The sequence below is a fragment of the Trichosurus vulpecula genome, chromosome 1 (assembly GCF_011100635.1).
Source record: "Trichosurus vulpecula isolate mTriVul1 chromosome 1, mTriVul1.pri, whole genome shotgun sequence".
NCBI lineage: Eukaryota > Metazoa > Chordata > Mammalia > Diprotodontia > Phalangeridae > Trichosurus > Trichosurus vulpecula.
The window spans coordinates 241,545,479-241,561,779 of NC_050573.1; the positions used below are offsets into that span (position 1 = coordinate 241,545,479).

General features: G+C 37.2%; 1 protein-coding gene across 1 annotated transcript in view; it reads left to right on the top strand.

Annotated features, from left to right (window-relative positions):
- The window catches only part of MIB1 (mindbomb E3 ubiquitin protein ligase 1), a 152,653-nt gene that overhangs the window by 95,110 nt on the left and 41,242 nt on the right, over positions 1-16,301 (top strand). The window contains exons 13-14 of the mRNA XM_036767680.1: positions 866-998; positions 4,121-4,207. Coding sequence (XP_036623575.1) covers positions 866-998; positions 4,121-4,207 — 220 coding nt within the window. The remainder of the gene's footprint in view (positions 1-865; positions 999-4,120; positions 4,208-16,301) is intronic.

Below are 16,301 nucleotides of genomic sequence, written 5' to 3' on the forward strand. Positions count from 1 at the left end.
AGGTTTAGTTTTTTTTGGGGGGGGGGTAGTTTAACAGTGATATTCTTTCACATTATTTGGGATAAAATAGCATGTGAACTTGGGTTTAGTAGTTTATTCATTAGAGCCTAATTTTTGTCTGAGGTCATATTAGATGAATTATAGGGATAGGGAGGACTGAGCTTATGATTTCATTGGTATACAGAATTCCTGAAATGAAAAACTCTCCTTAATGATGTAGTTCAGCACATTCTTTGCAATTTATAGTCTTAGAGTTGACTAAAGCATTGTAAGGTTAAGCAACTTAAAATCATAGAAGCATTATGTATCAAAGGTAGGGCTTGAACCCAAGTCTTCCTAGTTCTGAGGCTAGCCCTCTTCTCACTGTACCACACTACCTGGTATTATAAATTTAAGAGATAAGATGTTTGAACTTACATTCTTGTTTGACTGTCTCATTTTACCCCAGAATTAGGCAGGATGAATAACATTGTTCCCATTTGCAGATGAAAACCTAAAGCTCAGTGAGATTACTTTACTCAGTCATTTAGATAGTCCTTCTCACCTTGGGAGGGGAGGTGGTGTTACATTTCCTCATCTCTTCTCCCAGCAAGTATTGGTCATTATGATTATACAGTTTTTGACTTCCTTTTAGTGTTCTTTAGTCTTCTAATATTTCTCCGAGTTCCTTACATTTGCTCTTTCTTATGGCATAATTATATTTTGTTACATTTATATGTTACCTTTTGTTTAGTAATTGTCTAATCAGTGAGTACTCACTGGGTTTCCATCTTTTTGCTATTATAAAAGTGCAATTATGACAGTTTTGATATATGTGGTAGAGAATAGGCTTTTCCAAACAAGTCCTATCAAATTTGACTTTCAGTGCGATGCGTGTGTTACTATCCAAACTGCCAAGACCATGGATTGTGGATGAGAAGAAAGATGATGGTTACACTGCCTTGCATCTAGCTGCACTTAATAATCACGTAGAAGTGGCTGAACTCTTGGTGCATCAGGTAAGGTATACAATGTAAGATTTATAGCTGTGTAGTGCAGTGAAAAGAGCTGTGGGCCTAGAGTCAGAAAAACCAAGTTCAGATTTACCTGTGAGCTTAGTCCAGTGAGATAGATGCTCAATATAGTCATAAACTTTGATCATAAATTCTGTTAGCACTTTTCATTATGTAAATTGTAAGCAGGTGAATCAGTTAAGAATAATAGTATTTATGTAGCTGTTTAAGTTTTGCAAAGCACTTTACAAATATCTCATTTTATCCTCAAGCAACCCTAGTGGGTAGGTACTTATTGTAGGCCTGGCTCTAGCACTGTTAATTCAATTTTTGATGCTGGGACAAAATGAGACACTCTGAGACAAGGTTGACTTTGCCTTACTCCAGTAAGAATATGCAACAAAGATAGCTTCTCTGGACGAGATCTCCCTCATGTCTCTTTGGAAATTCGTCATCAGAGTACAGTGATTCCCATGGTCTCAGGCACCTACGAAGTCTGAAGAGCCCAGACTACATGCAGCTTGACCAGGAAGCTGTGTGGTGGAGAGAAAGCTGGATTAAAGAAACTGGGGCTGAAAGAATTTGTGTCAGGAAATTGTTGGTCCTATCAAAATGCTGCTATTATCCTCATTTTATAGATGAGCAAATTGAGATGGACAGAAGTTAAGTGACTTGCTCAAGGTCACACAGATAGTGTCTGAGGCTGTATTTGAACTCAGAACTTTCTGATAATAAAAATTTACCAGATAACTACTTTATATTTAACATTGTGTTTATAATAATAAATAGAAGACAGATTCTGTCCTCAGGAAACTTATAGCATACTTGAGGGAGTAAGACTAATATTGAAAAAACCACAGTATCACATCAAAAAGGAGAGTAGATAAGAAGTGAATCTGTACTAGGTTTTCTTGGCTAATTCTAAGCTTCTGCTTAGAAATTCCAACTATCAGAGATGGTCAATAAAATGTATTTGTAATGGAAACAACCAGAAAATTCGGATCGCTTAGAATGTATGTGTACTTCTTGAAGGCAGGGACTTCTCTCTTTGTATTCCCAGGTTTAGCACTATTCCTGGCACATAATACATCCTTGTTGATTGATAACCATTTTTTTTTCCCAAGCTTTGGTCATTTCTCATGAAAATTGATTATATTTTGAGGACAAATCATTATTCAAAGCATCAATAAAAGATATATTTAAAAGAGGGAAAAAAACCTCAAGCCGACTGCTAGATTCCTTTTAATGAAGTAAGATTACCTTCTCATGATATAATGAATCACAAAGTGTTTGTTAAGCTCTTATCATGTCCCTGGGGATACAGATATAAAACAAGTGAGACAGTCTCTGCCTTCAGGGAAGTGATATGGACATTAAAAAAAAAAGAAGTAAATAGAGACCTGGTATAAGTTTCTTCCAGAAGGAAACTTATCTTTCTCCCAAACCTATGCCTCCTCCAAACAAACATCTTTGTTTCTCTAGTCACCTTCTCCTTGACCTTCCCACCGCCATTCGGTCCAACCATTTGCTAAAGTCTTTTGAAATATCTTCCTTATTCATTGGACCACTACCCTAGGTCAGGCCTTCATAACCCCTTGACTGGACTACTACATTGCTTTCCTAAGTAGATTTTTCCTTCTCACTCTTCTTTCACCTGTCTTTCAAACAACTGCCAAAATAATCCTTCTAAGTCACAAGTCTAAGAATCATTCTCTTGTTGGAGAACCTTGACTGGTACTTTTTGCCTCTCTGGCATAGCTAGATAGATTGTATATTTACTAAGTTTTTATTACATGCCAGGCACTGTGCTAAGGACTGGTGATAGAAAAACCAGAATACAAGATGGTCCCTGCTCTCAAGGAGCTTACATTCTACTAGGGGAAGATAATTGGGGAGCAAAGGAAGAGGAAAGGAGGAGGGGTGAGGCAGTCAGCATAAGTGGGGTGTAGAAAAGAGAAAGCAGGCCAGAAGGGGAGCTGGTGTAGGAGGAGGGAGCAGGCTGGAAGGCGACAGTGAGAATGGAGAAGCTGGGCAAGGACTATCTAACAGCCTTATCCTGGAGTTGTCCCTAAGGTGCTATGCAGCTGGTCAGCTTTGTGAGGAAGTGGAACAGATTCCTTAGGTTGGCATTTAAAGTCCTGCATAAATGATTCTAGCTTCCCTTGATAAATTTAGTTCACGTTACTCTCATTTATGTTTTAAATATTCTTTGTTTTGGCTAAACTTGCCTAATCACTTCTTGAACCAAGCATTCTCTTGTCCCTGAACCTTTGCTCAGGCTCCCCAGTGGTGGGGATGAATCTTCTCCTTACTGTCCCTGCTCAAAAATTCTTAGTTTTACTGGACACTGTTCATGTGCCACTTCCAAGTGGAAGCTTTTCCTGATTTTTCCTCATAATTGATGCTCTCTCCTTCCTCATATTACGTGCTGATTCTTAACCCGTTACATGCCATATCCTCCTATTAAACAGTAAGTTCTTTGAGGTCAGGGATTGTTTTTAGTTTTTGATTTGTAACTCCAGCGCTTGTTACAGTGTCTTGTATACATAGTAACTGGCACTTAAATGATTATGGCACTATATTGTGAACAGTCAATGGTGTAGACTAAGAGATTTCCTCTAGGGTGCTCTGAAAATCTCTTGTAATTCTGCAGCCTGTGTGTCCTTTCACCTTTTTCCATTTCTGTCATCCCTCTCCCAGAATAGTGTGATGCCATGTCCATTTAAAGAAAGAAAAGAGCAACATTGCTCTATTTTACCTATTTTGGAAATAAGTACGTATATATGTGAGCTGTATTCTTTAATAAGGATGTATCTATGCAAAGTGGAGAAGAGATGGGTCATGGTCTGTAAATAACATTTATTGAATATGTCTGCCTTATACTAAAAGGGACTAAAATGGAAAAGAGATAAGAAGATACCATTGAGGGCTTGTCTGTGTACCAGACCTGGGGTATATTTCCATTCCTTTATTTTTTGTGTGTATTTTAAGGCATTTTTTTCCTTATGATTACATCCATAAATAGTTACTATTAGTTTAGTTACTATTGTTTTAATTGCTTATACATTTTTATAAAGGTTTTTACAGAAATTTGTTCTTATAAAATATATATGCCCCGTTTTTTTCAGGGAAATGCAAACTTGGATATCCAGAATGTGAACCAGCAAACAGCACTACACCTTGCTGTTGAACGACAACACACTCAAATAGTCAGGGTAAGATATTTCTTATGTGCACATATTTGTGTTTTAATTGGACAGGCATTTTGGACATATCGAATCCTGTTTTAAGCCTTATAATTGTTGACTTTGTGAGACAGTAGATTGGGAGTTGGTATAACAACAGTGTTGCTAGCAGCTGCTGTGGGTGTGTAAGGCCAATAACACCAGCACACAGGAGGACTGCTAGCATAGGTTCTTTGATCTGCTTTTCTAAGGAAAGCAACTTCAAGGGGTTTACAGTCTCACTTTAATTAAACATACATATATCATTCACTTAGTTCAGGGGAAACAGTTGGTACCCTGAACTTCAGAGAAAACACAAACAGAAATTATAAGCAGAAATTATATAAACAGAGCAAGTAACACATATTAGCAGACAAGGTTTCTAACTCTCTGTCCATAGCAATACATACATAGTTACCAGAGAGAGAGAGAAGTACCATCATCTGGGTTTTCAAAGCTGGGGGAGGTCCTTAATGGCTACCCAGAGTCTCCTCTGGTCAAATCACATGAACACTCTCCCAATGAGTGAGCCCCTGGGAGCAAAATGCTAACCTCAGAGTATATATATATTTTTATATATATATATATACATTCTTCAGGGTCAGCCCACAGGGGGCGCAACAAACATGTGACTCAAATTTATGTGACTTAGACTTTCTTGTGACTTAAGCAGGTCATCAGAGACTCTTGATTCAAACAAAAGCAAGTCTCAAAAAGGCACTTGATTCCCTTAGTGCTGAGAAGAACTAGAACTCCAGAAGAAAAAAGCAAAACAAAAAGTCCCACTTTGCTTGCCATTACAGTTGGGTTGGTTGATACTTGGTGGCATTCTGAGAATTGATGTTAATTTTCAGCTAGGATGAATTGAACAGAAAGTAGGAAAGAACAGTATGTATCTGTAGGAATCTATTGAGTGAAGTATTTATTGTGTGGCTTCATTATTTTGCTAGCTGCATTGCAAATTCTTGGAATGTCAAATATGTCTGTATTCAAATATGAGAATAAAAATGCATTCCCAAGAGATATATATTTCTATTTTCCCCCTTCATTTTTGGATGCTTCAGTGGATCTGTGGTCTTATTGATGTAGGTACTTCTTTCACTCCAGTAGTTCATTTCACAACCTCTCCACCTATTCATCCCTTCTCATCCTGTGCATCTCTTGTCCAAGCCCTCAGTGGGGTGCAAGGTGTATATCCTGTGTGCTGGATGGGGGTACAGGGGATGGGGACTTGTGGATCATTTGATAGCATGTGTGCCAGTGGAGCATGGGGTCTCTCTTTAAGTTATGCTGCCTTTCTTTTCTGATAAATACATTTTCTCCTCTACAGTTAGATATTTGTAATATATTGCAGCCTACTTAAACCTCCTGTATATCTCTCCATTGATCTTTGGGTGGGACTAGCAACTTTAATTTTTGGAAGGCTGGGATAATCAATGTTTTATGGCTATATAGCATGGTTTAGAATATATTAGTATTCAAAGATGGGCCTTTGTTTTAGGTAAAAGTTTGAAGTCGCTAAAAGGACTGAGCAATTTCCCAAATGCAGTGGCATTCCTTCTACTTTAATTCCATTAAATTCTAAAGAACCATTTATTAAGTATATAATGTGTCTAAGACCCTGCCCCTAGGCACTGAGAATACAAAAACAAATGAAACAGGCTGTGCTTCCAAGGAGCTTATGTTCTGCTTGTTAGACACATGGATACAGATGGGTAGGTAGCTAGGTGGCACAGTGGATAGAACACTGGACTTAGATCCAGGAAGACCCAAGTTCAAATTTTGCAACAGATGCTTACTATCTGTGTGAACCTGGGCAAGTCACTTAACCACTGTTTGCTTATTTTCCTTCTGTAAAAGATAATAATAGCACCTGCCATGTAAGGTGGTTGTGAAGATCAAATGACATAATCATGGCAAAGCTCTTTGTATGCCTTAAAGCACTATATAAATGCTGCTGCTATCATCATTATCATTATCCAAATACAATCTAAAGTAATGAAGAGGCAACTGTGTTCTAATGAAGTGAAAGCTGGGCCAAGGAATCAGAAAGACTCAGGTCTTCACATGTAGTGGCTCAAGGGCAAAGTCCTTTAACATCTCATTGCCTCAGGAAACTCTCTTAAGATTTCAAATTGAAGAGCATTTGCTGATTTATATTGGTTAAAAAAAAAAAAGAGAGAGTTTCTTTACTAAGAATTCTCTGTGTCACTGAAGTTACAGATTTAAGCAAAAAAAAAAATAGCAAGTAACACAAACTCCATTCAAGAAAGAGGGCTAGGGTTGAGGTAGGAGGGTTAGAGAGGGAATAGTGGAATGAGAAAGGCCATCTGTAAGAGGTGGGCAGTAATCCCTGTCTTGAATCAAACTAAAGATTCTGAGATATGGAGGTGAAAAGTGAGTGCATTCTAAACATAAGGAGACTGCCTTGCAAAGGTACAGGGGTGAGAAATGGCTTGTTCCGTATTGAGAGCAGCTGGTAGGCCAGTTTGGCTAAAATGGAGAGTATAAAGGGGGCTAATATGAAATTAAACAAAACTATAAAGGAGGTGGTAGCCAAACTAAGCAGGACTTTATCTTAATTTTAATATTTTTTCCCAATTACATGTAAAAACGATTTTAACATTCTTTTTTTCTCTACAAATTTTGGGTTCCCAATTCTCTCTGCTCCCACCCCCCCCCTCCCCCTCCATTGAGAAGGCAGGAAATTTGACATAGGTTGTACATGTGAGTTCATGCAAAACACATTTCCATGTAAGTCATTCTGTGAAAGAAAACACAGACCAAAAAAAAAAAAACCAAGGAAATTAAAGAAAAAGTATCGTTCTGCAGTCAGGCTCTACCAGTTATTTCTTTGGAGATGGACAGCACCTTTCATGAAAATAAGTCCTACAGAACTGTCTTGGATCATTTTATTGCTGAGAATAACCAACTTATTCATAGTAGATTGTCATACAACATTGCTGTTACTGTGTACAATGTTCTCCTGGATCCTGAGTGGGACTTTAAATGTCATACTGATTATTTTGCATTTTCTGAGAGTTGAGAGATACTAATACTTTTTTGAGTGAAGTTGTGATGTGATCAGACATGCTTTAGGAAATATCAGTTTAGCATCACTGTGAAGAGTAGATTACAGAAGGGAGCAACTGGAAGTGGAGTAAATGTGAAACTATTGCAGTAGTCCATTGGGAGGTAATGAGGGCCTTAACTGATGAAGAGGCTCTGTAATTCTGTCTTCAGTAGAATTATGTGAGAGGAGATGTTGAGATAGACTCAAGAAGACTTAACAGCTGATTGGGTGGGAGGAGAGAGGGAAGAGGTGTAGATGACTCATAGGTTGCTAGCCTAGGGGAGCTTCAGCAGAAATAGTGAAGTTGGGAGGAGGGGTAGATTTTTGGGAAATATAAATTCTTTCTTGAACATCCAGCCCCTCCCCCTCTTCCTTGTAACAAATAATTATATCCAGGCAGTCAGATCATCAGTTTGGCCATCTCTGAAAGTGATTGTCTCATCCTATACACCTAATCAGTTTTTCTGCCAGAAGGTAGGAGGCTTCATCATCTCTGAAGTCCCAATTGGTCATTTCATTGATCAGAGTTCTGAAGTCTTGCAGAGTCATTTTCCTTTACATTATTGTGGTTATCACATAAATTGTTCTCTTCTTGATTCATTCTCTGTTCATACAAGTCTTTCTGAATTCTCCCCTCATATTCATCATTTCTTATGTGGCAGTCATTTTGCATTATATTCATATTTTTATTGTTATTTAGTCATTTTTCAGTTGTGTCCAATTCTTTGTGTCCCCAGTTGGGGTTTTCTTGGTAAAGATCCTGGAGTAGTTTAGCCATTTTCTTCTCTAGCTCATTTTACAGATGAGGAAGCTGGGGTAAACAGGGTTAAATGACTTGCTCAGGGTCACACAGCTTGTACGTGTCTGAGGCCAGATTTGAAATTAGTAAGATGAGTCTTCCTGACTCCAGGCTTGGCATTTTATCCACTGCGCCACCTAGCTGCCTTTGTATTCATATACCACAGTTTATTTAGCCATTCCTCAATTGAGGGAGGTACCCACTTTATTTCTAGTTCTTTGCTACAAAGTGCAGTGTTTACAGACATATTTTGTACATGTGGATCCTTTTCCTTTTCTCTTTGACTTCTTTATGGTATGTGCTTTATAGTCATACTACTGAGTTAAAGGATATTCAGTTTATTCACTTTTTTGTGTATAGCTCCAAAATTGTTTTCGGGAATAATTGGAACACTTCACAGCTATCCGATCAGTGGGCCTGTCTTCTTACAGCTATTGCTGACAACTGCCATTTTTCCTTTTTGGGTCATCTTTGCTAGTATTTTGGGTGCAAAATGCATGCTGGTTTGACTTTGACTCCCTTAGCCACTTACTACCTATATGATCCTGGACAAGTCATTTAATCTTTCTCACCCTCAGTTTTATAGCCTGTAAGATGGGGATAATAATAGCACCTACTTTGTGGAATTGTCAAGTACTATTTAAAAATGTGTTAGCTATTACTATTTTAATTTTTCTCATGAGCAATTCTTTCTTATTATGAATATTCTTTTATATGATTTTTTGATAACTTGCATTTCTTTATTTGAAAAGTACTTGCTCATATCCTTTTATTACTTTTTATATATATATATATATAGTGTGTGTGTGTGTGTACATATGTATATTGGAGCAGATCATCTTTTTTTCCAGTAACAATAAAATAAATTATTTTTCCAAGGGTCATTTTTTCCTCTTTCAGTTATCTTGAAATTTTCAAGATTAATTTAATCTCCCTCAAATTCTTATGGCTAATTTAATCTCTCTCAAGTTAATCTCCCTAATGCACTCGAAATTGTATCGCTTTCTAGTACAGACTTTCATTGTATATGTTCAGTCTAGCAAGTTCTTCTTATCTTTGTTTTCTTTAATGTCAATTTTATGTCCTTATGTAGCACCTTGGGAACTGATGTTAGAGTCTAAATTTGGTGCTTCTGTTATCTTCGATAGAGAACTTATTTTGGTATAGTAATCTTAACTTTTGTGTTTTGTGATCTTTCCAATTTAGCCCTTAAGTGCTTAAGGATCACTTAATTGATGAGAGTTTTGTTTATGTGCTGGAAATTATGCTAGGTCCTGAGGATAGAGAGACAGAAAATGAAACAGTACCTGCATTTATTGAGCATATATTCTTTCAGAGGATGTGTGTGCAAAATATAAAATGCAGGGTAATTTTTGTGTCAGAGGGACTAGCTTATGGGGAATCAGCAAAAGGTCTTAATTGGGTCTGTCTCTTTCTGAACTTTCTTGTTTTTCACTCCATAAGAGCCTACTTTAATGTCTCACTGTGATGTAGAGGGAACCCTGGGTTACTGGAAGCTCTGCCAATGTATGTCAAATTCTGTCAGGTCCTGGTAATAAATGAATGTCTGCAGGACCATCTTAGCTAAGTTCAGAGAGGCTCATCTCCAGGAGATTGGCATTAGGTGGTAAGTTATTTGGTAATGGCAATCCATGAAGCAAAGAAAAAACTAAAATGGCTTTTAGTTTTGTGGTGTTCTACTCTGCAGAAGTGGTGTTCAAGTAGTGGAAAGGGGGACAGAGAGCAATTAATCATGTAATTTGTAGAGAATCTAAAAGAAAAGTTAACTTAGATCTTGCTGTTCCAGATGTGAGATCCTTGTCCAGTTACCATTGAATGAACACAGTACTAGAGAAGTCAAATCTTATCGATGTTGATATTCTCGCAATGTTTGATATTAGAAGACAAAAAGAAGCTGCATTCGAAATGAGAAGAATAGTTCATATCTTCCTAGAAGAAGCTGGTAAAAAAGTTGGTGGAATCAATTTTATTGTATGCCCTAAGGCAAGAAGAAATATTTTGTAAAACAGTTGGTTATTTTATTTGTCAGTGCTTATAATGAGCATTTTAAAAGTATTACCATGAAAATAATAGTATTTATATGCCAACATCTTTTGCAGAGACTGAAGAGGTAATGAAATTTTATAAAGAATTCAATAAAACCTTCAAAACTAAGTCATCTTAAACTTGAATTTTCAGTGATGTTAGTGCAAAGGTGAGCATAGGAGAGTATGATGAATATACAATGAGGAGGCCAGCCACAAAAGCACCTAGAAATCACCTTAACCAGGAAACACTTGATATTCTGGCTATTGCGGAAATACGATAACCAAGGGTAATTTCAATTTAGGATAGAAAGTGATTTTAAATTAGAGGGTGGCAGATTATAATGGAGATTTGACCATATCTTGTATCTTTGATCTTACACATCTACTATTGCAAATATTAAAATGCTGAAAGATTTATGTTTCAGCAGTTTGGTCACTCTAGTAATGAAATTATTAGATGGATTATCTCCTAAAATATTCACCTCAATAAGTATTTTAGGTTGCTTATTTTTAACAAGTGCTTTTCTTTCTTTTTTCCCTAAGAAATTTACCATGCCCTTACTAATTGTCTGTTGTGGGCACACATTGCTTTAGGAACTGGGGATATGAAAAGAAAAAATGACATGTAGTCCTTGTCCTTAAAGGAGTTTCTATCAGGTGACATGCACATCTATATATATAATAGAAAAAAGGATATAATAGAGACAAAGGAGAGATGTAGCCTAAGTGTTTCAGGAATATTTGAGGCAGGTGGGAATAATTTCAGCTGGGGCATTCAGGGAAGATTCTCTGAGCTGAGGTTTCGAGGTGCATAAGGACTGTAAAAGGGTGGGGAAGAGGGAGTGCATCTCAGGGATTTAAGAAAAGCTTGTGTAAATCCCTAAAATATAAATTAGGGGAAGAAGGGGAGATCCAGATGTATTGTTGTAGGAATATCTGAAGGAGAGCTATCTTTGAGGATCAGGGAAAGGTACAGTGAAGAAGGCTCCCTGTGCAAAGGCTTGATGGAAAATAAGGCTTCTAAAAGGCAGAGATCAGAACAGAGTACCTTATATTCATGGTTGATATTTGCTTTGTATGCATAGACATGGGAGTGGGTGGGGGCAGGGAGGAGAGCAAATAGTCCACTTTAGCTAGAATTTAGAGGGCTTCAGAAGAAATAAATGTGACATAAGACCAGAAAGATAGACAAGAGATAAATATTAGGTAAGTTTGGCAAGCCTTAAATGCTAAATTTAAATAAAGGTTTTGTATTTTATCCTAGAAGCAATATGGAACATTTCTGAGCAGGAGGGCAAGATAGACCTGTGCTTTAGGAAAAGATTATTTTGGCATTTGTGTGAAGGTATGTTGGAGAAAGGGAGAGAGTGAGGACTAGCAGACCAATCAGGAAGATGTTAAAAGTAGTCTGGGCATGAGGTTGTATAGGATAGTGCCTGTACAAGAGTGGATAGAAGAGGATGGCTATGAAAGAGATTGTGAAAGCAGAATTGATGTAACTTGGCAAACAACGAGGTAAAGGGGTGAGGGAGAGAGAAGAGGCAAGGATGACTCAGAAGTTTTAAACCTGGGCACCTGTGACAATGGTGGTACTCTCAACAGATTGGGGAAGTTGGAAAAAGGAGGTGAGTTTAGGGGGAAAGATGATTATTTCCATTTTAAACATTTTGATTTTGAAGTACTGGTGGTGATAAGAAGAGGGGAAGGGAACAAACATTTATTAAGTGCCAGATAGTTTGGGTGAGAGATTAGGGACTGAATATATAAATCTGAAAATTTTAATTTTTTTTGAGATTTTTTATTTTTAGTTTACAACACTCGGTTCTACATAATTTTGAGTTCCAGATTTTCTTCCCCCCTCCTCCCCAAGACAGCATGGAATCTGATATATGTTCTACATATAACTTCACATTGAACTTATTTACACAATAGTCAAGTTGTAGAGAAAAATTATGTCCAATGGAATGAATTATGAGAAAGAAGAAACAGAACCAAAAAAAAAAAAGAAAAAAAAACAAAGGGGAAAAAAAGGGCGAGTATGAAGTGTGCCTCAATCTGGATTCAGAATCCATAGTTCTTTCTCTGGATGTAGATAGCATTCTCCATCGTGGGTCCTTTGGAGTTGTCTTTGCGCCTTGTATTGCTGAGAAGAGCAAAGTCTATCAGAGTTAGTCATCACAGAATCCATATATCTGTGGTTGTGTATAATGTTCTCCTGGTTCTGCTCGGCTTGCTCAGCATTATATCCTGTAGGTTTTTCCAGGTTATTATGACGTCTGTATCATCCCCACTTCTTATAGCATAGTAGTATTCCATTAACTTCATATACCACAACTTGTTCAGCCATTCCCCAGTTGATGGGCATCCCCTTGATTTCCAATTCTTTGCTACTACAAAAAGCCGCTATAAATATTTTTGTACATATGGGTCCTTTTCCTACTTGTGTGATATCTTTGGGATACAACCCTAGAAATGGTATTGCTGGGTCAAAGGGTATGAACATTTTTATATCCCTTGGGCATAGTTCCAAATTGCTCTCCAGAATGACTGGATCAGTTCACAACTCCACCAGCAATGTAACAATATTCTAATTTTCCCACATCCTCTCCAGCATTCATCATTTTCCTGTTTTGTCATTTTAGCCAGTCTGACAGGAGAGATGTGGTATCTAAGAGTTGTTTTGATTTGCATTTCTCTAATCAGTAGTGATTTCAAGCATTTTTTCATATGCCTGTAGATATCTTTAATTTCTTCTTCTGAAAACTTCCTGTTCATATCCTTTGACCATTTCTCAATTGGGGAATGACTTGTATTCCTATAAATTTGGCTTAGTTCCCTATATATTTTAGAGATGAGGCCTTTATCAGAGACACTGGTTGTAAAGATTTTCTCCCAGTTTTTTGCTTCCTGCCTAATCTTTGTCGCATTGGCTTTTTTATACAAAAATATTTCAATTTAACATAATCAAAATTATCTATTTTGCATTTTATAATGCGCTCTATCACTTGTTGTATCATGAATTCTTTTCTTTTCCATAAATCTGATAGGTAAACTATTCCTTGCTCTCCCAAATTGTTTATAGTATCAACCTTTACTCCTAAATCATGAACCCATTTTGACTTTATTTTGGTATATGATGAAAGATATTGGTCTATGCCCAGTTTATTTCCTACCATTTTCCCGGCAGTTTTTGTGAAATAGTGAATTTAAGAAGCTGGATTCTTTGGGTTTATCAAAGAGTAGATTACTGTTTCTTAGCTAGTACCAGGTAGTTTTGATGACTGCTGCTTTATAATACAGTTTAATATCTGGTATGACTAGGCCACCTTCCCTAGCATTTCTTTTCATTAATTCCCTAGATATTCTAGACCTCTTGTTCTTCCAGATGAATTTTGTTATTATTTTATCCAGCTTTGTAAAATAATTCTTTGGTAGTTCAATTAGTATGGCACTGAATAGATAAATTTAGGCAAAATTGCCATTTTTATTATATTAGCTTGGCCTAACCAGGAGCAACTGATGTTTTTCCATTTATTTAGGTCTGACTTTATTCACGTGAATAGTGTTTCATAATTATGTTCATAAAGGCCCTGGGTTTGTCTTGGCAGATAGACTCCCAAATATTTTATAGTGTCTACAGTAACTTTGAATGGAATTTCTCTTTCTGTCTCTTGCTGTTGGGCTTTGTTAGTACTGTATAGGAATGCCAAGGATTTATGTGGGTTTATTTTATATCCTGCAGCTTTGCTAAAGTTGTTTATTATTTCAAGTAGTTTTTTATTTGATTCTCTAAGTAAATCATCATATCATCTGCAAAAAGTGATAATTTAGTTTCTTCTTTACCTATTCTAATTCCTTCAATTTCTTTTTCTTCTCTTATTGCTACAGCTAACATTTCTAGTACCAAATTGAATAATAGGGGTGATAATGGACATCCTTGTTTCACCCCTGATCTTTTTGGGAATGCATCTAGCTTATTCCCATTATAAATAATGCTTGTCGATGGTTTTAGGTAGATGCTCTTTATAATTTTAAGAAACGTTCCATTTTTTCCTATGCTTTCTAGTATTTTTAGTAGAAATGGGTGTTGTATTTTGTCAAAGGCTTTTTTCTACATCTATTGAGATGATCATATGGTTTCTGCTAGTTTTGTTGTTGATATGATCAATTATGATGATAGTTTTCCTAATATTGAACCAGCCTTGCATTCCTGGAATAAATCCTACCTGGTTGTAGTGCATGCTAGTGATAAGTTGCTGCAATCTTTTTGCTAATATTTTATTTAAAATTTTTGCATCAATATTCATAAGGGAAATTGGTGTATAATTTTCTTTCTTTATTTTGACTCTTTGTGGTTTGGGTATTAGTACCATATTTGTGTCATAAAAAGAATTTGGTAGGACTCCTTCTTCACCTATTTTCCCAAATAGTCTATAAAGTATAGGAATTAATTGCATCATGATCTGAAAAATATGCTTTGACTACTTCTGCCTTTCTGCACTGGGTTGTGAGGTTTTTATGCCCTAGTACATGGTCAGTTTTTGGGTATGCGCCATGTACTTCTGAGAGAAAAGTGTATTCCTTTTTATCCCCATTCAGTTTTCTCCAGAGGTCTATCATATCTGCTTTTTCTAAAATTCTGTTCACCTCCTTAACTTCTTTCTTGTTTATTTTGAGGTTAGATTTATCAAGTTCAGAGAGGGGGATGTTGAGGTCTCCCATTATTATAGTTTTGCTGTCTGTGTCTTCCTGTAACTCCCTTAACTTCTCCTCTAAGAATTTGCATGCCATACCACACCACTTGGTGCATATATGTTAAACAATGATATTGCTTCATTGTTTATGGTGCCTTTTAGCAGGATGTAGAATTCCTTATCTCTTTTAATTACATCTATCTTTACTTTTGCTTTGCCTGAGATTAGGATTGCTACACTTGCTTTTTTTACTTTAGCTGAAGCGCAATATATTTCACTCTAGGCTTTTACCTTTACCCTGTGTGTATCCCCGTTTCAAATGTGTTTCTTGTAAACAGCATATTGTAGGATTATGGTTTTTAAACGATTCTGCTATCCGCTTCCGTTTTATGGGAGAGTTCATCCCATTCACATTCACAGTTATGATTACTGTCTGTGTCTTTTTCTGCATCCTATTTCCCCCTGTTTATGCTTTTATTTCTCCCTTTTCTGTTCCTTTCCTCAACAAAGTTTTACTTTTGACCACTGCCTTCCTCAGTTTACCCTCCCTCTTGATTCCCCTCCCTTATCTTACCATTTTCCACTTGCTACTTCTTCCCTCCCTTCTGACCACCTGTATTAGGAGGGCAGAGTTTATAATCTCAAAGAGGATCATAAACATGTCTGAAAGGTTCGGAACCGCCGGATATAAGAAACTCTCAAAGTAGAAGGCAGAAGAATCAAAACATTTATTTAGGCTCCACAGTAACCAACCCATGAACCAGCAACCCCATTTTGATATATTGATCAAAAGCTTCCAGGCCCAATAAGTACGCCTTGAAAGAGTAACCAGGAGGCTACAGAGAAGCATGATTGCGTAAAGCAAAATCATGTTTCCCCCTCTATGGTAATAAGATTACCCACTGGACTGAAGTCTTTGTTCAGCTTCCTCCCGTAGGTCAGCTCTGCTACTGGCAGCTCCTGCTTCAGCTGTGGCTGTGGCTGTAACTGTCGCTGTAACTGTCGCTGTAACTGTCTCTGGCTCCAACCGGAAAAGGAAAAGAGGATCTTCAAGCTGTCCTCTCCCCTCTTATAGAGTTTTTGACATCATCAAGCACCGCCTGAACGACCAGGGCCGATTGGTTCTTGACTTGGCCCCTCCCCCTAGCGTAGCCGTTAACACCTCCCCTCAGCCAGCCCCATGACTCATCACACAGGAAGTTGTCTGCTTCCTGGAATGCTCTTTGGGCTTCCTGCCCCGGAAGAGCAAGCCACAGTGTCCAGAGGCTCAATGAGGTAAGCTGAGTCATTCAAAGAAAACAAAGGCCATTCTGGCTACACTCCACCCCTCACAATGTTCTAGGATGCACAATCCAATCATAATTCAAATTAAATTATATATCCTAGAACATTGTGATTCAATTATGCAGGAAACTAAAACATATCATTCACAATAAAGCAAAACATATCATTCAGTGACATTCCCAAATAT